The following is a 21,021-nucleotide window of genomic DNA, read 5'->3' on the forward strand; positions in this document are numbered from 1 at the left end:
TTCTTATTCGGTTTTAAAACAATGTGGGATTTAATATCCCCTTAATTTAAATAATGTTTTATATCACCGAAATGAAGCCTATTGGCTCTTTATTTTAAATACATTATTTATAAATATTATTTAACAAAGAGTTTCAACGCAAGGATTTGAAAATAGCAAATTTCTACATTGTAAATGAAATGAAAGAAGAAATAAATTATGTTGTTCCACTCTAATACGAAAAATACAAAACAAGTAGGGAGCTTAATCTGGAAAACATAGTTATGTACACTCATGTTCATAGAAACTATATCACTTTACATAAATATAGTTTTTGGTTTATTTACTTTATTATGGCAAAAGCAACTCACGAACTATGAGGCCAGTGTATGACATACGTTAATTAATTGCATGTATTCTAATGGCTGGTTTGACTTCTAATGGACGAAAAACCTGAGTTTCCGAGAGGGGAAAAAAACCTACCTCCGTATGAGACAGGCTAACTCACCTTCAAAAAGGTTCTTTGAGTTCTATCATCATCAAATTCCTGACATTTATCCCCAAGGGTTGTACAGGATATGATAGTACAACATGAAAAATTTACATCATTACTAACTTTTCTACAATAACTTTACTACAATTTTCCTCCAAATCACTCTTACTTGTCAAGACTCCAACATTGTCAGATGTTATATTTCTATCTTCTAAGGCACTTTTTACTGTATCAATCCACCCATATCTTGGTCTTGGTATGGGTCTATTTTCTGCCAACCTGGCAGAGAACACATGTTTTGCTAATCTTTCCTCTCCCATTCTGTTTAAGTGACCATTCCACCTGAGATTAGCTCTGCTAATGCATTCCTGGATGCTAACAATGTCAAGTTCTTTCCTAATATCCTCGTTTTTAATACGATATTGCCATTGATGCCACCTGTTCATGCCCCTAATCTTTCTCATATCTGCAGTCTCTAGTCTTTGGTCAAGTGTTTTACTTCTGACCCAGTTCTCAGATCCATAAGTTAAAATTGGTTTGAACACTGTCTTGCATACAGCTAATTTAGTGTTTTGACTAATTTCTCTCTTATTCCATATAAATTTATTCAATTGACTTCCTACCATACCAGCTTTGTTGATTCTGTTGTCTATTTCCATATTTAATTTACCATCTTCACTAAAAAATTGTGCCTAAGTAGCTGAAATGTTTTACTTGTTCAGGTTCTTCATTCAAAATACAGTTGATATTTTAAATGCTTCTGCCTATTTTCATTGTCTTGTTATTGCTGACCTTCATACCATATCTATTACAGCAGTTATTCAATTTAGTCAGGGAATCTTACAAACTTGTAGCAGATTTATTTAGAAGTATAACATCATCCGCATAAAGCAAAGAACTGATATTAACATCTCCAATTTTGATATCAGGTTTAATACCACTTTCCTTCATAATGTGATCCATATAGATAATGAATAACAGAGGGGATAATGTACATCCTTGTCTCACACCAGATTTAACATTAAACCATCTTCCTATGCTTCTTTCAATTCTAACTGCTGACTTACAACTCAAATAAAGACTAAGTATTGCTTGATATAATGCCCCATTGACACCATATAATGGTAGCATTTTGAATAGCTTCTCTCTTGGCACCTTGTCATATGCTTTCTCCAGATCTACAAAACTTAAATAGCGATCTTTGTTATATTCCCATGATTTCTCAACTATTTGTCATAAAGTGAAAATCTGATCCTGACAGACTCTATTTGGCCTGAATCCAGCTTGTTCTTCACCAAGCTTCTCTTCCACAATCCTTCTCAACCGTTTCTCAAGTATACTGGCAAAATCTTACCAGGAACACTCAGTAGAGATATACCTCTGTAATTCTCATAATCAGTTTTATTTCCCTTTTTATACATGGGTACCATGAGAGCTCTATTCCAATCATCTGGTTTTCGTCCCTCTGTCCAGGCATTCTGAACTATGCAGTGCAGCCACTGTAAGACTTTTATACCACCATACTTCAGCATTTCTGGTCGAATATCATCTACTCCTGCTGCCTTTCCACATTTCAAGCCTTTGATGGCTTTTTCTACTTCTAGTATGGATTCCTGACTGCATGCCTGGTCAGTGTTTTTTAGCACTGTGCTGTCATCACTGTTTGTTTCATTTAGCAAATTTTCAAAGTAATTACTCCATACTTCAAGGATATCTTTTTCTCCAGTTTTCATATCACCTTTATCATCTCTACTTCCTTTTACAGCACTCTTTACTCCATTTCTGAGCTTCTTCAACAACCTCCATAATATCTTGCCACCTTCTTGATATTTATGTTCTATGTTCTTACCAAAGTCTTCCTATAACTTTTGTTTAGCTAGTTTTAGTGTTTAGCTTTCTTACATTTGTCTCTGTATTCTCTAAGAGCACAAGCTGACTTATTTGCCAGGAACGTTTGATATGCTTTCTTCTTTGCTTTCACTGCCTCTTTAACTTCCTGTGTTCATCATGGAGTTCTGATTTTTCTATCCTTACAGACAACCTCACCACATGCCTCTCTGGCTTAATCGATCAATGTTTTCTTCAGAGCTCGGGATTCAAGCCCCAAGTCCTTTCGACAATGTCCTTTCCAACTAAAAGACATTGCCGAAACTGACTGAGCTATGGAGGCTATAGTTTTTTAGTAATGAAATGGTCATTTTCGTTTGTTTATCATTAGATATCTCATTATATTACATCATCTATCATTCCCATGGGTTTCTGTATAATGTAATAGTTGCTGCTATTGTATTAGAATTATTTATGCTATAAATCGACAGCAAGAGCTACTTTGCCTTTTTGTGCCGAGATCACTATTTCCAGTTACATGCAGTCAACACCTCGCAGAAAAAAGTGTGATTCAAGCTTTGAATAGAGAAAGCATTCCTTTTGTGAAAAAGCTAAAAAAGTGTCCTGTAGTCAATCTACTGTAGTCAATTCTGCTGTCAAAAGTGAACATAAATGGATCTGCTGAAAGGAAGAAGAGGACAGGAAAAAGGCACAAGTTCTAAAGCGGTTCTGCTTCAGAATTCCTGTGCATCATCCAGAGAGCTGAAATGGGACTGGGAAGAACAATGGGAGTTGTGGCAAGCTCTGTAACTGTCAAGAGAAGACTCATTCGACAGGGACTGATAGTCAGGCACCCTAAAAAGAAGTCCTTTAAAAAAAAGATTGGCTCAGGTTTCAAAACAGACCCCTGATCAGTGGAGAAGAATAATTTTTTCTGATGAGAAAAAGTATAACCTGCAGGGCACCGATGGCAGACAGACAGTTTGAAGACGATGCGGGGAAAAATTCAACCGACTGTCTGGTGTCAACAGTGAAATTCTCTGACAGTCAGATGATCTGTCTGCATGTTGAATCATGGTGTTGGTCGCTTGCATTTCACAAAAGGTTCAGTGAATGCACAAATTTACCAAAAAATTTAGAACTGCTGCCTACTATCAGAGAACACTTTACCATAATGATGAACAACATTTTTCAGGAAGATTCTGCCCCTTGTCATATGGCAAGAATTGTAAGTAATGCTACTGTAACTCTAAAATGTACCATACAAGTTAAGTTTAGTAATTAAAAAAGCTTTAGTTTTTGTTGGTGGTTAATAAGTGGCTCGATGAACACTTGATTCAGCACCTACCATGGCCAGGAAACAACTTAGATCACAATCCCATTGAGAATTTGTGGTAACAAATGAAGACTGAAATACACAAGAAGAAAAGTTAAAAACATTTTGGGGCTCCAAGAAGCAATTATAAGGGTATGGAACCATGAAATGACAGTTGCATCCATTAGGAAATTTTTTTTTGTCAGTGTCCCACTGATGCCAATCAGTAATAAAGGCAGAGGAGGCCCCACGAAGTACTAAACAGCAAAAAGTGAATGTTTAGCTTTGAATGTCAGTAAAACTGTGTAGTCAAACTAAATTTTGATACTGGTATTTGTTTTTCCAGTAAAAAGATCACTGTCCACTCCATTTTGAAATATTTGCAAAGTTGTCAAGTTTGTCGTCATTTCCTAATTATGTTACATCTTGTACTAAAAAGAGCCAAATATTAATCAAAATAAAAATTACCTTCTTCATTATTTGTGACAATTATTGTGTTATTATCCATTTTCAAATAGGCATTCAAATTTAATTACCAAAAAAAAACATGGTTACAGCAGGTGATGCCGTTTCTATGAACACGAGCACATTTTGAGGATTTAAGCTACACATATTGAGAAACTGTATTGTAGGAAAGTGATAAAACTAGGCATCTGGGGGGGGGGGGGGCATTAGCAGATAGAGTAGAAGTTTGGAGGGCATATCGCAAAGGTGGCCATTCAATAAATTATTACATTAAATATAAACAAAATTGGATACAACAACATCTAAATAGAATGGATAATAGCATACTTTCAAAATTATTATTGTATACTTATATAATTAACAGGAAAAGAAATGGAAGAACAAGAAATCAACAGCACAAGACTAGAATAGGCCACCTGGCCTAAAATCCATATTTGGATGGAGAATTCCTTCAAGATTATGAAATCGGTTTATCTTTAGTTAAATATATGTACTGGTAAGTCTCAACGATTAGTAATTTCCATTCTTATAGTAATTCTTATCTTGAAGTAGCTAACCAAAGAGTAGGAGAAACTAATAGAACTATAATAAAAGAAACGTTGGCTTACATAGCAAACCACTGAAAAATCCTGACCAAAGCCCATAAGTACAACAAATATTATAATAAAAGAAATTCATTACAGTAAATTCTTCCTGTGGTCCCCAGGCATTTTTGCTATGAGTCAACTGTACGTGTAGTGATGGTTACATCACTACACGTAAATGGTGTGTATTCAAAAAAAACAAACTTACCATTTGTTAGGATCAAAGAAACTTGAACTGAGCATTGGTACAAAATAGTCCAGTAAGCAAGCAACAATGCCTAACAAGGACACTGTTGTCAGCACAGATGGTTCAGTACACCAAAGTATGCTGTAAAGATAACAATGAACATTTAGTCATTCTGAAACAAGAGTAATAATATTTTATTTATCAAATTGTATTATTTATAAAATAAAAGGAAAACTAGCTTTCCCAGCAGTGAATAATGACATGCATCCTGATTAAAGAATTCATGTCCATTCTTTCACTATCTTGTATTATTACAAAATGGAGAAAGACACGCTATGGGAATAGAAATAGCCTTTTATTTAAAAAAAAAATATATACATACATACATACATAACAATTCTGTACTCAAGAATATATCGATAAAGTAAAAATTGGCAGCATATGCTACTCCACTAATTGCAAGTATGTTTTTAGTTAAAAATGAAAACCATTTGAACAAAGAAGTCTTTGTTCAAATAGCTTCATGTATATAAATAATATAATATAAATAAATGCTTAAAAGAGAAAGAATGGAAAATTCCCCTTCTACTTCTGTTTATGGCAATCAAAATTCAACACTTCTATAACAAAGGAAATTTAGTAATTCATAACTGTTGTCATTTGATTACCTAAATGCAGTTCTGGTAAGAAATGTGCCAATGCATATAACACAGATGCAAATACAAGGCTGCTAACTATGGCTCAAAATATTTAACCTCGGTATTAATTCCATGAATTTATGCAAATCTCACCCATGTAAGGTCGTAAACCCATTATGCACTAATACAGTTGCTAGGGCTTGGTACTGATAGATAAATCAGAAATCCTGCTCTAGAAACCATACACTTTTCAAGTCACTTTAGGCTTTCAACCTGTGACTGGTTGGAAAGCAGAAGTGTTACCAAATTGGTCAACTAAGCTAGCATACTTAACCTTGCCAATTATATATGTTATCAATGAATCCTAGAATAAAAGTTGTCCTGCTAATTTAGGATGAACAATAATATATCTAGAGTATATGATAGAAAATAAGCATAAAAGGAATAATTAATCGTATAAAGTAGCAAATTCTCCATAAGGAAAACGATGCTCACTATTAGCAATTTAACACACATGCACTCACTATATGTGAGTATATCTGAATCATATTGCTGGCTATGTTGGCCGAGTAGGTAGTGTATCCACTCTCAAACTAACAGGCTGTGGGTCTGAATCCTGAGGTGGGCATGAATGTTTGTGTACCAAACATTCATGTCTTTAGGTGAGAGATGAATTTCACTGCCTAGTGTGAGGCAACTGTCCACAAACTCTATGGTACAAATGTACGTAGGCTATTCAATAAGTTATAAGACTATATTTATACAGAAACAGATTACCTTTAATCGTCATCATTTACATGGTCTTTTTCGAAGTAACTACCTTGAGACACGATGCATTTGTCCCAACGTTGCATCCACTTCTTAAACACATGTGAAAGTCTTTTTTTGAGAGTTCTTTCAAAACCGCCTCCGCAGCTTTTACACATGCTTTGTTGCTTTCGAAATGGCAGCCTCTTAGTGGTTTCTTGAGCTGAGGAAACAGCCAGAAATCGCACGGTGCGAGATCAGGACTGTATGGAGGGTGTGGTAGGATATCTATGTTGTTCTTCTGCAAAACATCCACTACACAACCAGCAATATGTGGCCTTGCATTATCGTGGTGCAATAAGAAGCCATTTTTCAGCAATGGACACTTCCTTTTGACGTGCTGTACCATTGTCAGTAAAACATCCGCATAGTATGAGCCGTTTACAGTATTCGCGGGTTCTACAGCGTGTTGGTAAACAATGCCTTCGTAGTAAAAAAACATTACGGTCATAACTTTACCAGCCGATTTTACAGTTTTTGCTTTCTTGGGGGTAGGCGAAGACAGATGCTTCCATTCACTGCTTTGATGTTTCATTGTAGGGTCTTAGTGATACAACCAAGCTTCATCTGCTGTAATGATGCGTTTTAAGAAGTTGTCGCCCTCTTGTTCCAGTCTTTCTTTCCATTTTGTGCACACATCCACTCGATGCTGCATTTGCTCTGGTGTCAAGAGTTTGGGAATCCATCGGGTGCAAACACGTTTCAGTCCCAAATGTTCAGCCATGATTGAGTGAATACTTCCCACAGAAATATTCAGGACAACATGCAGCTGGCATACTGTAATTCTGCGATCCTCCTTGATGATAATCGCTGCTGTGTTGATAATCCCTCACGTTCGAGATCTTCCACATTTTGCCTTCCTTCCTTAAAAGTTTTACACCAGCAAAAAACACTTGCCCTTGACATTGCTTCATTGTGGAAAGCTTCACGTATCATGTTAAAAGTATCCAATGCTGATTTTTGCAAATGCACACAAAATTTAATTGCATAACGCTGTTCCAAGGACGCTTTCATTTCGACGACTGGTCGCGGCTCGTAGGCATGCCAAAACAAGCTTGCATTTAGTCACGTGACACTCGGCACATCAGCCCATATACGCCATTTATCACCTTCTTTTGTTAATACAGACAGCAACGTTTCTTTATTCCACAGAAATTAATATTGTGATGAGTGGTTTCGCGACAGTAAAATTAGTCTTATTACTTATTGAACAGCCCTCGTACTATAGGTTTAGAGAAATCTTTTATGGAGGAAAGCACAGCACATAGAACACACGAAACATTATTGAAAACTAATTATTATTATTAAAAGAGACCTTCAGGGACTCATCGAGAGAGAGGCCACATACTACATGTACCAACTATCAATACTTATTCTTGAATTTATTCACACTGCTTGCACTCATAACATCCAATGGCAATCTGTTCCAATCACACACATCATCCTATGAGAGAAAAATCTAGCTCTTATCCCCTTCTTAGCAGCATCCATTTTCAGCTTCCAATGATGATCCCCTGTCCTTTCCACACTCTCCATAAGATGAAAAATCCTGTATGACCCTTTCAGAAGTTTGTAAGTCTCAATCATATTACCCCTCTTTCTCCTGTTTGCTAGTATCTGCAGTCTACAAATTCTCAATCTGTCTTCATAATCAATATTCCACATTCCTGATATCATATTTAGCACTCTCTATACTATACATCAGAATCACAATGGAAACCAGGAGACCACACCTGTGCACAATAGTCCTAGTGAGGTCTTATCAACGCCTTGTAAAGAGGCAAAATGACATCCTTATCTTTACATGTGAATGTTCGTTTCAGCATCGCAATTATTTTTTGAGTTGTATTTGCAATCTTTGCTATATGGTCCCTAAATTTCAACTTCCTATCCAGTAACACTCCAAGATCCCTAGCCTCATCAGTTTTCTTCAGGCATAATCCCTCCAATATAACATGACACTGGATATTTAATAATGCCAACGTGCATGACTTTACATTTACTGACATTGAACTGACATCCATTTTCCCATGCCAAAATTCCAGCCTATTCAAATCATTCTGCAAGTACTGCATATCAACAGCATTCCTAATTACCCTACCTATCTTTGCATCATCAGCAAATAGCTGTATGTTGCTTGTCAACTCCATCCCAATATCATTAATGTATAGATTGAATAAAAGTGGACTAAGCACTGATCCATGTGATACACCACTGGTTACCTTAACTCTTGTAGACTTGTACCCCCATATACCACTTTATGATATCTGTCAGTCATCAAATATTCTATAATCCAAACCCATATTCTCCAATTTATGCAACAGTCTACCATTCTGTCAAAAGCTTTAACAAAATCCAAAAGTATTACGGTATATCCATTCCCCTTGTCTTCTTCAATGATAACATTGTCATAGAATGTGAGCAAGTTGCTAAAACACGACCTTCCCTTAGTAAACCCATGTTCCTCAATGCAAAGTAGAGATTCAGTGTCAACCCATTTCTGAATGCGAGCCCTAACCAATTTTTCCAAAATCTTCACCACTACTCCTGAGATACTAATTGGTCGATAGTTAGATACATCGATCTTTGCACCCCCCCTTATGCAATGGAATGGAATTACCATATATTCTTTCCATTCCTATGGAATCTTCCCTGTTCTGACTCATATTAAACAGCCTGGTGAAAGGAATAGCCAGTTCAGCAGAACACTCTTTTAGCACACGTGCTAATATCACATCAGTCTGTATTGCTGAATTCTTATTCAGTTTGTGCAAAAGCTCTTATACCTCATCCTCATACACATGAATTTCTTCATCCAATGAAGCAGTAGCAGTGAGCTCAATGTCACTTACACCAGGTTGATAGCTTTTAACAAAATAGGCACTCATTAGTTGAACAACCTCTTCTGCATCTGTAACCTTCACGCCATCTGCATTTAGAAGTTATTCTTTCATTTATTTGCAGCATATCAACAGAATTTTTGTGGGTCGTCTTTAGTACAAAGAGCCAGTTTCTTTTCATACTCAGACTTTGCTTTCTGTACGACAGTTGTGACTATTGTAGCCTGTTGCTTATAATTTTCATAATGCACACCATCCTTATGCACACAGTATTCCTTCCACATCATCTTTTTCTTATGAATCTCTTGCTTAATAAGATTACAAATCCATTTATCCTACCGTATTTATTCTTCAAACTTTCGGGACACTCTGATATTCACCATTTAAGTATTGTTTAAATGCTTCCCATGTACTGTCGAGATTCTTCCTATCCATCAAACTGTCCCATTTTACTGAACTGGGTATATTCCTCAGTTGGTCATAATTTCCTGCTTTGTAGTTCAAGCATGTAACCTTTTCTAAATGGAACATTCATAAACTAGTGATGCATTTCTTCATCACTAGTCACTTCAGAGTGGGTACTACATGATCACTCATACCAACCAGAGGCAGAATAGTTACATCTTTAACTGACTATAATCAAATCACTCTTTGACCTAGAGTTCCTTCAGTCACATGCTGCTTGAGGAAGTTGTCCCACAACAGCTCAAAAAATGCATTTTCATTCTTCTCATGTGTTCTGCTACCCAATCAATATTTGGATAATTAAAGTCTCCCATTACGATTACTCTTTTCTCACTCATCTTGTGTATTTAGTGATGCATTTCTTCATCACTAGCAACCGATCCACTAGGTCTGTAACAACTACCTACTATGCAATTGATCTAGTTGGATTCCACCTCCCATCAGATAGCTTCAAACTCATTGCCACATGAAATACTGTTAATAGTAGTACTACAATCATAGGTCTCAATAAGTTTTAAAAGAGGTATACCGTGAGTAGACATATCGATACAAAATTAATAACGGAAAAAACTCACGTACAAAGATTATTTAATAGTATAATTTTCGCCTGTGTGTCACAGGCATCTTCAGTACATTAAGCTCAAATTAAACAATAACTGACAATTCCAAAAAGCACCACCTAAGTAGCTGGTGTAAGATAACTAAAAAGGTCAATAACTTTCCTAAAATTAAATAAATAAAAAAAAAATCAATACAATAAAAAGTTAGGAAAGATTAGCTGATTTGTAAAGTACTATCGCCCATAAAGGGGATAGACATAAGCCGTCGGATCTGTTTAAGTTAGGAGAATGAAGTAGAGTTTCACATGTTTCTTTATAAAGGCATTCCATGAGAAACTGACTTTTGTGAAGAACTCGTCTTTCTCCAATGAACTCTGTGTCTAGTGAAGATGGCATGTTCTGCAAGTCCAGACTTTTCAGGTTTAAAGTATTCAATATAAGGTTGGTGTTCTTCTAGCCGAATAGAGGCAGATCTTCCCGTTTGTCCGAAATAAGATAATCCACAAGAGCACGGAATCTGGTAGACACCTGGATGATTAAGATGTGGAAGCTTGTCCTTAGGAGAAGTGAGAATGGTGGAGATTTTTCTAAACGGTTGAAAGGCAACAAAAATTTCCAGTGGTTTTAAAACTTTTGCTATACGTTCACTGATGCCTTGTACATAAGGGATAGTAATGCGCATTATTTCTTCTGTGTTTGAAGAGGAAGACATATTAAAACTACTCAAAATTCTTTTAATGAAGCAATTCTTATAACCATTAGATAGAAAGGAAGAAGTTATATATTATAGTTCTTTCTGTAAAAGATCGTCTGAAAAACAAAAGGAGTGGGCCCGATGAACCAGTGTTTTAATAGTTCCTGCCTTTTGACTGGGATGGTGATGAGATTCTGCATTGCATGGATATAATCGCCTGTATGAGTCTTCTTTCTGATTTTCCATCTGGTTGGCAAAGAATTAGAAGATCTAAAAAGGCTAACTGCTTATTTGATTCTACTTCTAGGGTAAACTTGCTGAAGTTCATCCTAAGAGCCATTCCATACAGCAAAAATGTTCATCGACATATCTGAACCAATGAGTACGTCTGGGAGAAATGTTGTCAAAGATACATTGTTCAAAATGTTCCATAAAGAAATTGGAGATAGCAGGAGAAAGAGGATTACCCATTGCTGTTCCTTCAATTTGTTGATACAACTTATTTTTAAAGGAAAAATAACCAGAATTTATTACAAAATCAAATACGTTTACAATGTCTGAAGGAAATTCCTGTTGTGGTAATTCAATGCTTTCCGAAATAGGCACATTTGTAAATAAAGAAACAACATCTAAATTGATCATGATATCAGAAACGTCCAAATGAAGATCTGAAATTTTATTTTTGAAATCCAAAGTATTTTTTATATAAGTATCAGTTCTTCTAGTTGAAGAGAGTAAATTTGATAAAAATTTTGAGATTTTGTAAATGGGGGCAACCTATACAATCTACGACTGGTCTTAACGGAATGCCTGGTTGAGACCTATAATCATAGGTCTCAACTCTGACTGGATTCAAGTCATCCAATATCATTAGCAGCATGTTCTCTCCTCTCCTATCCTTCCTAAAAATAGTGTACCCTTTTTATACTCGATACCAGTTAGTATGTCTGATTCTGATAGCTAGGTCTCACTAATGGCTACAACCTGAGGTCCCAACATATTGACTAAGGCAACAAAATCCAGCCCTTTGTTTCTGATACTCCTAGCATTCGTGTACAGACATAATAATCTACTTGCATGTTCTTTTTGTATGCTCTTGTCTAAAGTCTGCATGACACAGTTGGACAGATCTCTATTCTTCTCTAGTGCCTTATACATACAGACATCTTTGTACACATTTGATGGGTCCAATCTAGACAAAACCAAAGTCAAAATCTTTCTCTCCTAGTCAACATTTCCATGACAAAGCCCATTCCCATCATTAACACAGTTATATAACAGTGTCGCTCTAACACTCACATTCTCACTATTCCTTTCTTTACAATTTAGTTTCCTCGACTCTCTCTGTTAGGTCTTGTACCAGTTATTAGTTTTTCTAGACTCCTGATACCAAACGCATTCAGGTGTAGGCTGTCCCTCTTATACAATACAAATCCAATCTACCTCAAACTCACTCAACACATTCAAAAACTTGCATCCATTCCTTCTGCACAGCATACGCATCGAATCGTTAGCCATCATAGCCTTTCTTCTTAATTCATTTTTATCATATCGAGGTAAAATACTGATGATTTTCACTTTCTCACTCTTCTCTCTTGCCTCTTCCAAAACCCCTTTCATGTCCTCTCTCATACTGAACTTATCGCTGGTTAAGTCGTTAGTACCTACAACAATTACGATCTCATTTACTTTTCTTTTCTGTTTTTGAATTGTCTTCCTTCATATTCTTAATTTTTGCTTTGGGAAAACTCAAAGTTATAACCTGCTCATCAATAGCGTGTTTTATTATATCATACCAAATAACTTTTTTCTTTTTACTAACAACGTCATTTACCCGATTTCCGTTACTTTCTGACTTACCTGTTTCCGTGCTTTGTTGTTTCTTATTTTGCTGCTTATTTTTCATTTTCTCCCTATGCTCATTTAAACGTCTCTTGACTTTTTGTAATTCTCGCATCATTTCTCTGATGATCTGCTTTAATAAATTTAGTTTAATCCTTTATCCAAGTGTGAACAAACAAAGTTTGTGCCTGAAGTATCTTCAGGAGTGAGGCAGCTCGCAGTAAAGGTGGACCAAGCTCTCATCACTCCTTGTCTCAGTACCTCCCATAATGCGAAGTACATCTCCTTGCAGACATGTATAATGCTATGCATTAAAGGAAGGACCACTACCCAGACCCAGAAGTGGTGATACTAAGGCAGAAGCAATAGAGAGGTCATATTTACCTATACGAGTTGCCAAAAGGTGTACCACCTTATTATTAAATTACTCTGGAAATTTAGAGAAAGATGTTGGAAGTTTATTTTCCACTTGGTTAGATTATAATAAATTTAGTTTAATATTATAAAATAATTAGTATTAAATTAATACTAAATCCAGGAATTAAACTAAATTTATTATAGTCTAACCAAGTGGAAAATTAACTTCCAACATCTTTCTCTAAATCCAGAGTAATTTAATAATAAGGTGGTACACCTTTTGGCAACTCGTATAAGTAAATATGACCTCGCCATTGCTTCTGCTTTAGTATCACCACTTCTAGATCTGGTTCCCACTGACGAGAGCTCAATAATGGTCGAAACCGGTCTGGATAGTGGCCCTTCCCTTAATGCATAGCATTATACATGTCCGCAAGGAGTGAGAGCTTGGTCCACCTTTACTACGAGTTGCCTCAGTTCTGAAGATACTTTCAGGTGCAAACTTTGTTTGCTCACACTTGGATAAAGGATTAAACTAAATTTATTATAGTCTAACCAAGCAGAAAATAAACTTCCATGATCTGCTTTAATTTTGCTATTTTGGAGGTTAATTAATTTTCATTAACCTCCTCCACAACTCCAATACCCTCATAAGCAGGGCTAGTCTTCTTGTTCTCACCTGCAGGGCTCTTTTTAGCATTACTTTCCTTCTGTATTTTTGGTGCCATTTTAAACTTACACTTATTGTTGAAATATCTTAATAAAAAATATTTTATAAAATACTAGGTTTTATTGTGTTAAAAAAACACAATGAAAACAGATAAAAATCACAAATTTTACAGCAGTGCTAAATTCACTGACTAACCGCAATGTATCCTCGAATCAAAAATCCATGAGCTTTTTTTATTACATAAAATACTAACAAAGAGTATAAATTTAGAACCTGTAACTGATGATAGACTCAGGAAATGTTATGAGAAAGTGTTTGTTGGCAAGCAGAAAGCATGTCAACAAACGCTTTCTCATAACAAGTAACAGGATGACTTTGATAAGAATACATAAAATAAATATCAGGAAGATAGCAAAATGTCCTAGAGGCTACTGAAAAAGCATAGAGATGGAGGAAAATACTGTTAAAGAAATTAGAGATGACAAATTCAACATGATATTCTAAGCAATATCATGTTATCATATCATGTTTCAAAGTAATTACTCCATATGTCTGGAGTAATTACTATGAAAGATTGCTAAATGAAACAAGAAGTGACAGAACAATGGTAGAAAACATTCAAAAGGAAAGGATTATCATCTGCATAAAGCAAAGAGCTAAGCTGTTTGACATCAGCAATTCTAATATTCAGGCCTAATGCACTTTCATAATGTGATTCATATAGATGATGAATAAGAGTGGAGGTGCATCCTTGTCTTACCTCTGATTTCACATCAAATCATCTTCCTGTATTTCTTTCAATTCTAGCCATTGACTTACAGCTTTCCAGGCAAACTTAAGTACAGATCCTTGTTATATTTCCATGATTTCTCCACTATTTGTCGTAAAGTGAAATCCTGCGACAACCTCTATTTTGCACGAACCTGGTTTATCCTTCTCCAAGTTTCTCTTCCACAATCTGACCTGGCCACTTAGAAGAGAAATTCCTCAATTCTCACATTCAGCTTCACCCCCCCCCCCCCCATATATATATATATATATATATATATATATATATATATATATATGGGAGATATGAGAGCTCTATTCCAGTCATCTGGAATTTAACCTTCTGACCAGACCCTCCAAGTTTTGATGGCTTTTTCTGCCTCAAGTATTGATATGTACTCCTCTTTGCATTCCTCTTGAAAATTTTCTAGTGCAGTTATCACTGCTTGTTTCATTTAAATCTTTCAAAGTAATTACTCCAAACATATAGGATATCCTTTTCTTTAGTTTCCATGTCAACTTTATCATCTTTGATTTATTTCACAGTACTTCTAAGCTTTTTCAATAGCTTTTAGAACATTTTGCCACCCTCTGGCTATTTCTTCTTTATTCTTCCCATGATTTTTGTTTAGATACTTTTACACTGCTTCGCTGTCTTACATTTTTCTCTATATTCTTTTAGGGAATCTGCCAACTTATTTGCAAGGAACTTTTGGTGTGCTTTCTTCTTTTCAAGGACTGCTTCTTTAACTTCTTGTGTCAGCCATGAGATTCTTATTTGGTATCCTTCTAGAGAACTTCACCACAAAGTGCCCTAGCCTAAACAGTCAATGTCTTCAGAATTTGCCAGTGAGCCTCCAGGTTTCATTCTTTGGTATAAAAAGGACATTATAATGAGCAACACAATCTATGTTTGAGTTGTAACTAAGCACTTAGAATTGAAGGAAGTATATAGGAAGATGGTTTAATGTTAAATCAGGTGTAAGAAACAGGTACATGAAAACTGAAGAAAAGGATCTTACATGTTTGGAGTAAAATTACTTTGAAAAATTGTTAAATGAAAAAAAAAAGTAGTGACCGAACAGCACTAAAAATTTTTCAAGAGGAATGCAAAGAGGAGTACATATCAACACTTGAGGTAGAAAAACTCAGATCCATATGTTCAAATTGGTTTGAACACCATCTTGTATACAGTTAGTTTACTGTTTTGATTAATTTCTCTCTTATTCCACATAAATTTATTCAGTTGACTTCCTACCATACCAGCTTTGCTAATTTATTGTCCATTTCCAAATTTAATTTGCTATCTCTACTAAATATTTTGTCTAAATACCTGATACGTTTTACTTGTTCTATAGGTTCTCCATTCAGGATGCAATTGATGTTTTTTCATTGTGTTTGTTTTTTTTTAATTTTGATTTTTTTAGTCAACGGAATCATAGTCATAGTAGGTAAAAACGATTTAACTGGCGATAAGTTCAGTATGAGAGAGGACATGAAAGGGTTGCTGGAAGAGGCGAGAGTGAAAAGCGGGAAAGTGAAAATCGTTAGTATTTTACCTAGCTATGATAAAAATGAATTAAAAAGAAGGGCTATGATGGCAAATGATTCAATGCATAGGCTATGTAAAAGGAATGGATGAGAGCTTTTGGATGTGTGGAGTGAGTTTGAGAGAATACTGGATTTGTATAAGAGGGATAGTCTACACCTGAATGTGCTTGGTATTAGGAGTCTGGAAAAACTAATAACTGGTATGAGACCTAACACAGAGAGTCAGGGAGACTAAATCATAAAGGTAGGAATGGGTGTGAATGTGAGTGTAAGAGCGACAATGGGATATAACTGTGTTAATGACAGGAATGGGCTTTGTCATGGAAATGTTGACGAGGCAAGAATGATTTCAGGTTTGTGTTCGTCTGGTTCAGACCCATCATATGTGTGCAAAGATGTTTACATGTGTAAGGCATCAGACAAGAATAGAGATCTGCAAGATGTCCAACTGTGTCAGGCAGAGTGCAAACAAGAGTATACAAAAGAACATGCAGGTAGATTATTATGTCTGTACACGAATGCTAGGAGTATCAGAAACAAAGGGGTAGCATTTGTTGCCTTAGTCAATATGTTGCGACCTCAGATTGTAGGAATTAGTGAGAATCAGAATCAGACCTGGCTATCAGAATCAGACCTACTAACTGGTATCGAGTGCCATGGTTACAGTATTTTTAGGAAGGACAGAGTGGATAGGAGGGGAGGTGGGGGGATGTGCTGCTAATGATATTGGATGACTTAAATCCAGTTAGAGTTGAGACCTACGAATATAGTAATACTACTAACAATATTTTATGTGGCAGTGAGTTTGAAGCCATCTGGTGTGAGGTGGAATCTAACAAGACAAATTACATAGTGGGGTGTTGTTACAGACCTGGTGGATCAGTTGCTGGTGATGAAGAAATGCATCACCAAATAGAAAAGGTGAGCGCAAAAAGAGTAATCATAATGGGAGAATACTGATTGGGTAACAGTAGAATCTCATGAGAAGAATGAAAATGCACTTGTTGAGCTGTTGCAGGACAACTTCCTCAAGCAGCATGTGACAGAAGGAACTCTAGGTCAAAGAGTGTTAGATTTGATTATAGTGTCAGAGGGCATTTCAGTTAAAGACGTAACTATTTTGCCTGCAGTTGCTGACAGTGATCATGCAGTATTCACTTGGGAAGTGACTAAGTTTATGAATGTTCCATTCAGAAAAGGTTACATGTTGAACTACAAAGCAGGAAATTATGACCAACTGTGGAGTATACTGAGTTCAGTGAAATGGGACAGTTTGATGGATAGGAAGAATATCGACAATGCATGGGAAGCATTTAAACAATACTTAAATGATGCGATATCAGAATGTGTTCCGAGAGTTCGAAGAATAAATAGAGTAGGAGTCAAATACATGGGTAAGCTTATTAAGCAAGAGATTCATAAGAAAAGGATGATGTGGAAGGAACACCCTTTGCATAAGGATGGTGTACTATGAATGTTATAAGCAGCAGACTAGATTAGTCACAATTGTTGTATGAAAAGCAAAGTCTGATTATGAAAAGGAACTGGCTCTGTGTGCTAAAGACAACCCACAAGAATTTTATCGGTATGCTGCAAGTAAAAGAAAGAATGAATATGAAAGAATAACTCTTCTAAATCCAGACGGCATGCGGATTATAGATGTAGAAGAGATTGCTCAGTTAATTAGTGCCCATTTTGTTAAAGTTATCAACCTGATGAACGCAACAATGAGCTCACTGTTACCTTTCACTAGATGAAGAAATGCAGGTGTGTGAGGCTGAGGTATTAGAGATGTTGCACAAACTGAATAAGAATTCAGCAGTAGGGACTGATGGAATATCAGCATGTGCTAAAAGAGTTCAGCTGAACTGGCTATTCCTTTCACCAGACTGTTTAATATGAGTCAGAACAGGGAAGATTCCATAGGAATGGAAAGAATGTATGGTAATTCCATTCCATTGCATAAGGGTGGCGCAAAGATCGATGTATCTAACTATCGACCATTAGTATCTCAAGAGTAGTGGTGAAGATTTTGGAAAAAATTGGTTAGGTTCCGCATTCAGAAATGGGTTGACAGTGAATCTTTACTTTGCAATGAACAACATGGGTTTACTAAGGGAAGGTAATGTTTAGCAACTTGCTCACATTCTATAACATTGTTACCACTGAAGTAGACAAGGGGAATGGATACACCATGATAATTCTGGATTTTGCTAAGGCTTTTGACAGAATACAGCATGGCAGACTGCTGCATAAATTGGAGAAAATGGGTTTGGGTTATACAATATCATCATCATCATCATCAAATTCCTGCCATGTACCCTCAAGGGGTGTACAGGATATGACATTACTACATGAAAAAATTACATCATTACTAACTTCCTATCTACAATTTTCCTCCAAATCAGTCTGTTACTTGTCAAGACTCCAACATTATCAGATCTTATATTTCTATCGTCTAAGGCACTTTGTACCGTATCAATCCACCTATATCTTGGTCTTCCTCTGGGTCGTTTTCCTGCCAACCTGGCAGAGAACACTTGTTTTGCTAATCTTTCCTCTCCCATTCTATTTAAGTGACCATACCATCTGAGATTAGCTCTGCTAACGCATTCCTGGATGCCAACAATGTCAAGTTCTTTCCTAATATCCTCATTTTTAATATGATATTGTCATTGATGCCATCTGTTCACGCGTATAATCTTTCTCAGAACTCTCATATCTGCGGTCTCTAGTCTTTGGTCAAGTGTTTTACTTCTGACCCAGCTCTCAGATCCATAAGTTAAAATTGGTTTGAACACAGTCTTGTATACAGCTAATTTAGTGTTCCGACTAATTTCTTTCTTATTCCATATGAATTTATTCAATTGACTTCCCACGATACCAGCTTTGCTGATTCTGTTGTCTATTTCTATATTTAGTTTACCATCTTCAGTAAAAATTGTGCCTAAGTAGCTGAAATGTTTTACTTGTTCCACAGGTTCTCCATTCACAACACAGTTGACATTTTCAATGATTCTGCCTATTTTCATTATCTTTGTCTTTTTATTGCTGACCTTCATACCATATCTATTACAACAGCTATTCAATTTAGTCAGAGAATCTTGCAGACTTGTAGCGGATTTATTTAGAAGTATAACATCATCTGCATAAAGCAAACAGCTGACATTAACATCTCCAATTTTGATATCAGGTTTAATACCACATTCCTTCATAATGTGATCCATATAGATAATGAATAACAGAGGGGATAATGTACATTCTTGTCTCACACCAGATTTAACATTAAACCATCTTCCTGTACTTCCTTCAATTCTAACTGCTGACTCACAACTCAAATAAAGACTAAGTATTGCTTGATATAATGCCCCATTGACACCATATAACTGCAGCGTATTGAATAGCTTCTCTCTTGGCACCTTGTCATATGCCTTTTCCAGATCGACAAAACTTAAATACAGATCTTTGTTATATTCCCATGCTTTCTCGACTATTTGTCGTAAAGTGAAGATCTGATCCTGACAGCCTCTATTTGGCCTGAATCCAGCTTGTTCTTCACCAAGCTTTTCTTCCACAATTCTTCTCAACCGTTTCTCAAGTATACTTGCATAGATCTTGCCAGGAACACTCAGTAGGGAAATACCTCTGTAATTCTCACATTCAGTTTTATTTCCCTTTTTATATATGGGTACTATGAGAGCTCTACTCCAATCATCGGGAATTCGTCCCTCTGTCCAGGCTTTCTGAACTATGCAGTGCAGCCACTGTAAGACTCTTATACCACCATACTTCAGCATTTCTGGTTAAATATCATCTACTCCTGCTGCCTTTCCACATTTCAAGCCTTTGATGGCTTTTTCTACTTCAAATATGGATATGTATTCCTGACTGCATGCCTGGTCAGTGTTTTTTACCACTGTGCTGTCATCACTGCTTGTTTCATTTAGCAGTTTTTCAAAGTAATTACTCCATACTTCAAGGATATCTTTTTCTCCTGTTTTCATTTCACCTTTATCATCTCTAATTCCTTTTACAGCACTCTTTCCATTCCTAAGCTTCTTCAACAACCTCCAGAATATTTTGCCACCTTCTTGATATTTATTTTCTATATTCTTGCCAAAGTCCTCCCATGACTTTTGTTTAGCTAGTTTTACACACTGTTTAGCTTTCTTACATTTGTCTCTGTATTCTGTAAGAGTAAAAGCTGACTTATTTGCCAGGAACTTTTGATATGCTTTCTTCTTTTCCTTCACTGCCTCTTTAACTTCCTGTGTCCACCAGGGAGTTCTGATTTTTTTATCTTTGCACACAACCTCACCACATGCCTCTCTGGCAGAATCAATCAATGTTTCCTTCAGAGTTTGCCACTGAATCTCCAAGGTTTGATTCCTGTTCTCAAACTCTTTCATTTTCTTTTCAATAATATTTCTGTATTTTAGTCTACAGTTTACATCTGAGAGCTGCTCAACTTTTATTCGCTTTAAAACTTTCTTACATGTTATTCTTTTCAATATGAAATTCAATTTTATCCTGCTCAAGACTAAATAGTGATCACTTCCAATTTCAAATCCTCTGTACACTCTGGTGTCCTGCACCAGGGAGAAAACATCACTATCAACAATAACATAGTCAATGAGACTTTTCTTATTCCTAGCCTCTTCTCTCCATGTGAATTTGTGCACATTTTTATGTTGGAACATGGTGTTAGTAATAACCAGTCCATGTCCTGAGCAGAAATCCAACAGATATTTGCCATTATTATTAGCTTTGCTCTTTTCTCCAAATTTTCCCCAAATATTTTTGTATGTCTCACAATCATTTCCTACTCTGCTATTTAGATCCCATACAAGGACCAACTTTTCCTTTTTCATTGTGTCAGTTGCTTTTTCTAAAGCCTCAAAAAATTCCTCCACTTCTACCTTAGTAGAACCTTCTGTGGGACCATAGGCACAAATAAGTCTCATTGTCCAGTTCTCCAT

General features: G+C 36.1%; 1 protein-coding gene across 1 annotated transcript in view; it reads right to left on the minus strand.

Annotated features, from left to right (window-relative positions):
* The window catches only part of Arl6IP1 (ADP-ribosylation factor-like 6 interacting protein 1), a 95,913-nt gene that overhangs the window by 45,043 nt on the left and 29,849 nt on the right, over positions 1-21,021 (minus strand). The window contains exon 3 of the mRNA XM_090410873.1: positions 4,872-4,991. Within this exon, the coding sequence (XP_090266999.1) occupies positions 4,872-4,991 (120 nt within the window). The remainder of the gene's footprint in view (positions 1-4,871; positions 4,992-21,021) is intronic.

Source organism: Typopeltis vanoorti, chromosome 21 (assembly GCF_054136105.1).
Source record: "Typopeltis vanoorti isolate ZY-2024b chromosome 21, IOZ_Tvanoo_1.0, whole genome shotgun sequence".
Taxonomy (NCBI): domain Eukaryota; kingdom Metazoa; phylum Arthropoda; class Arachnida; order Uropygi; family Thelyphonidae; genus Typopeltis; species Typopeltis vanoorti.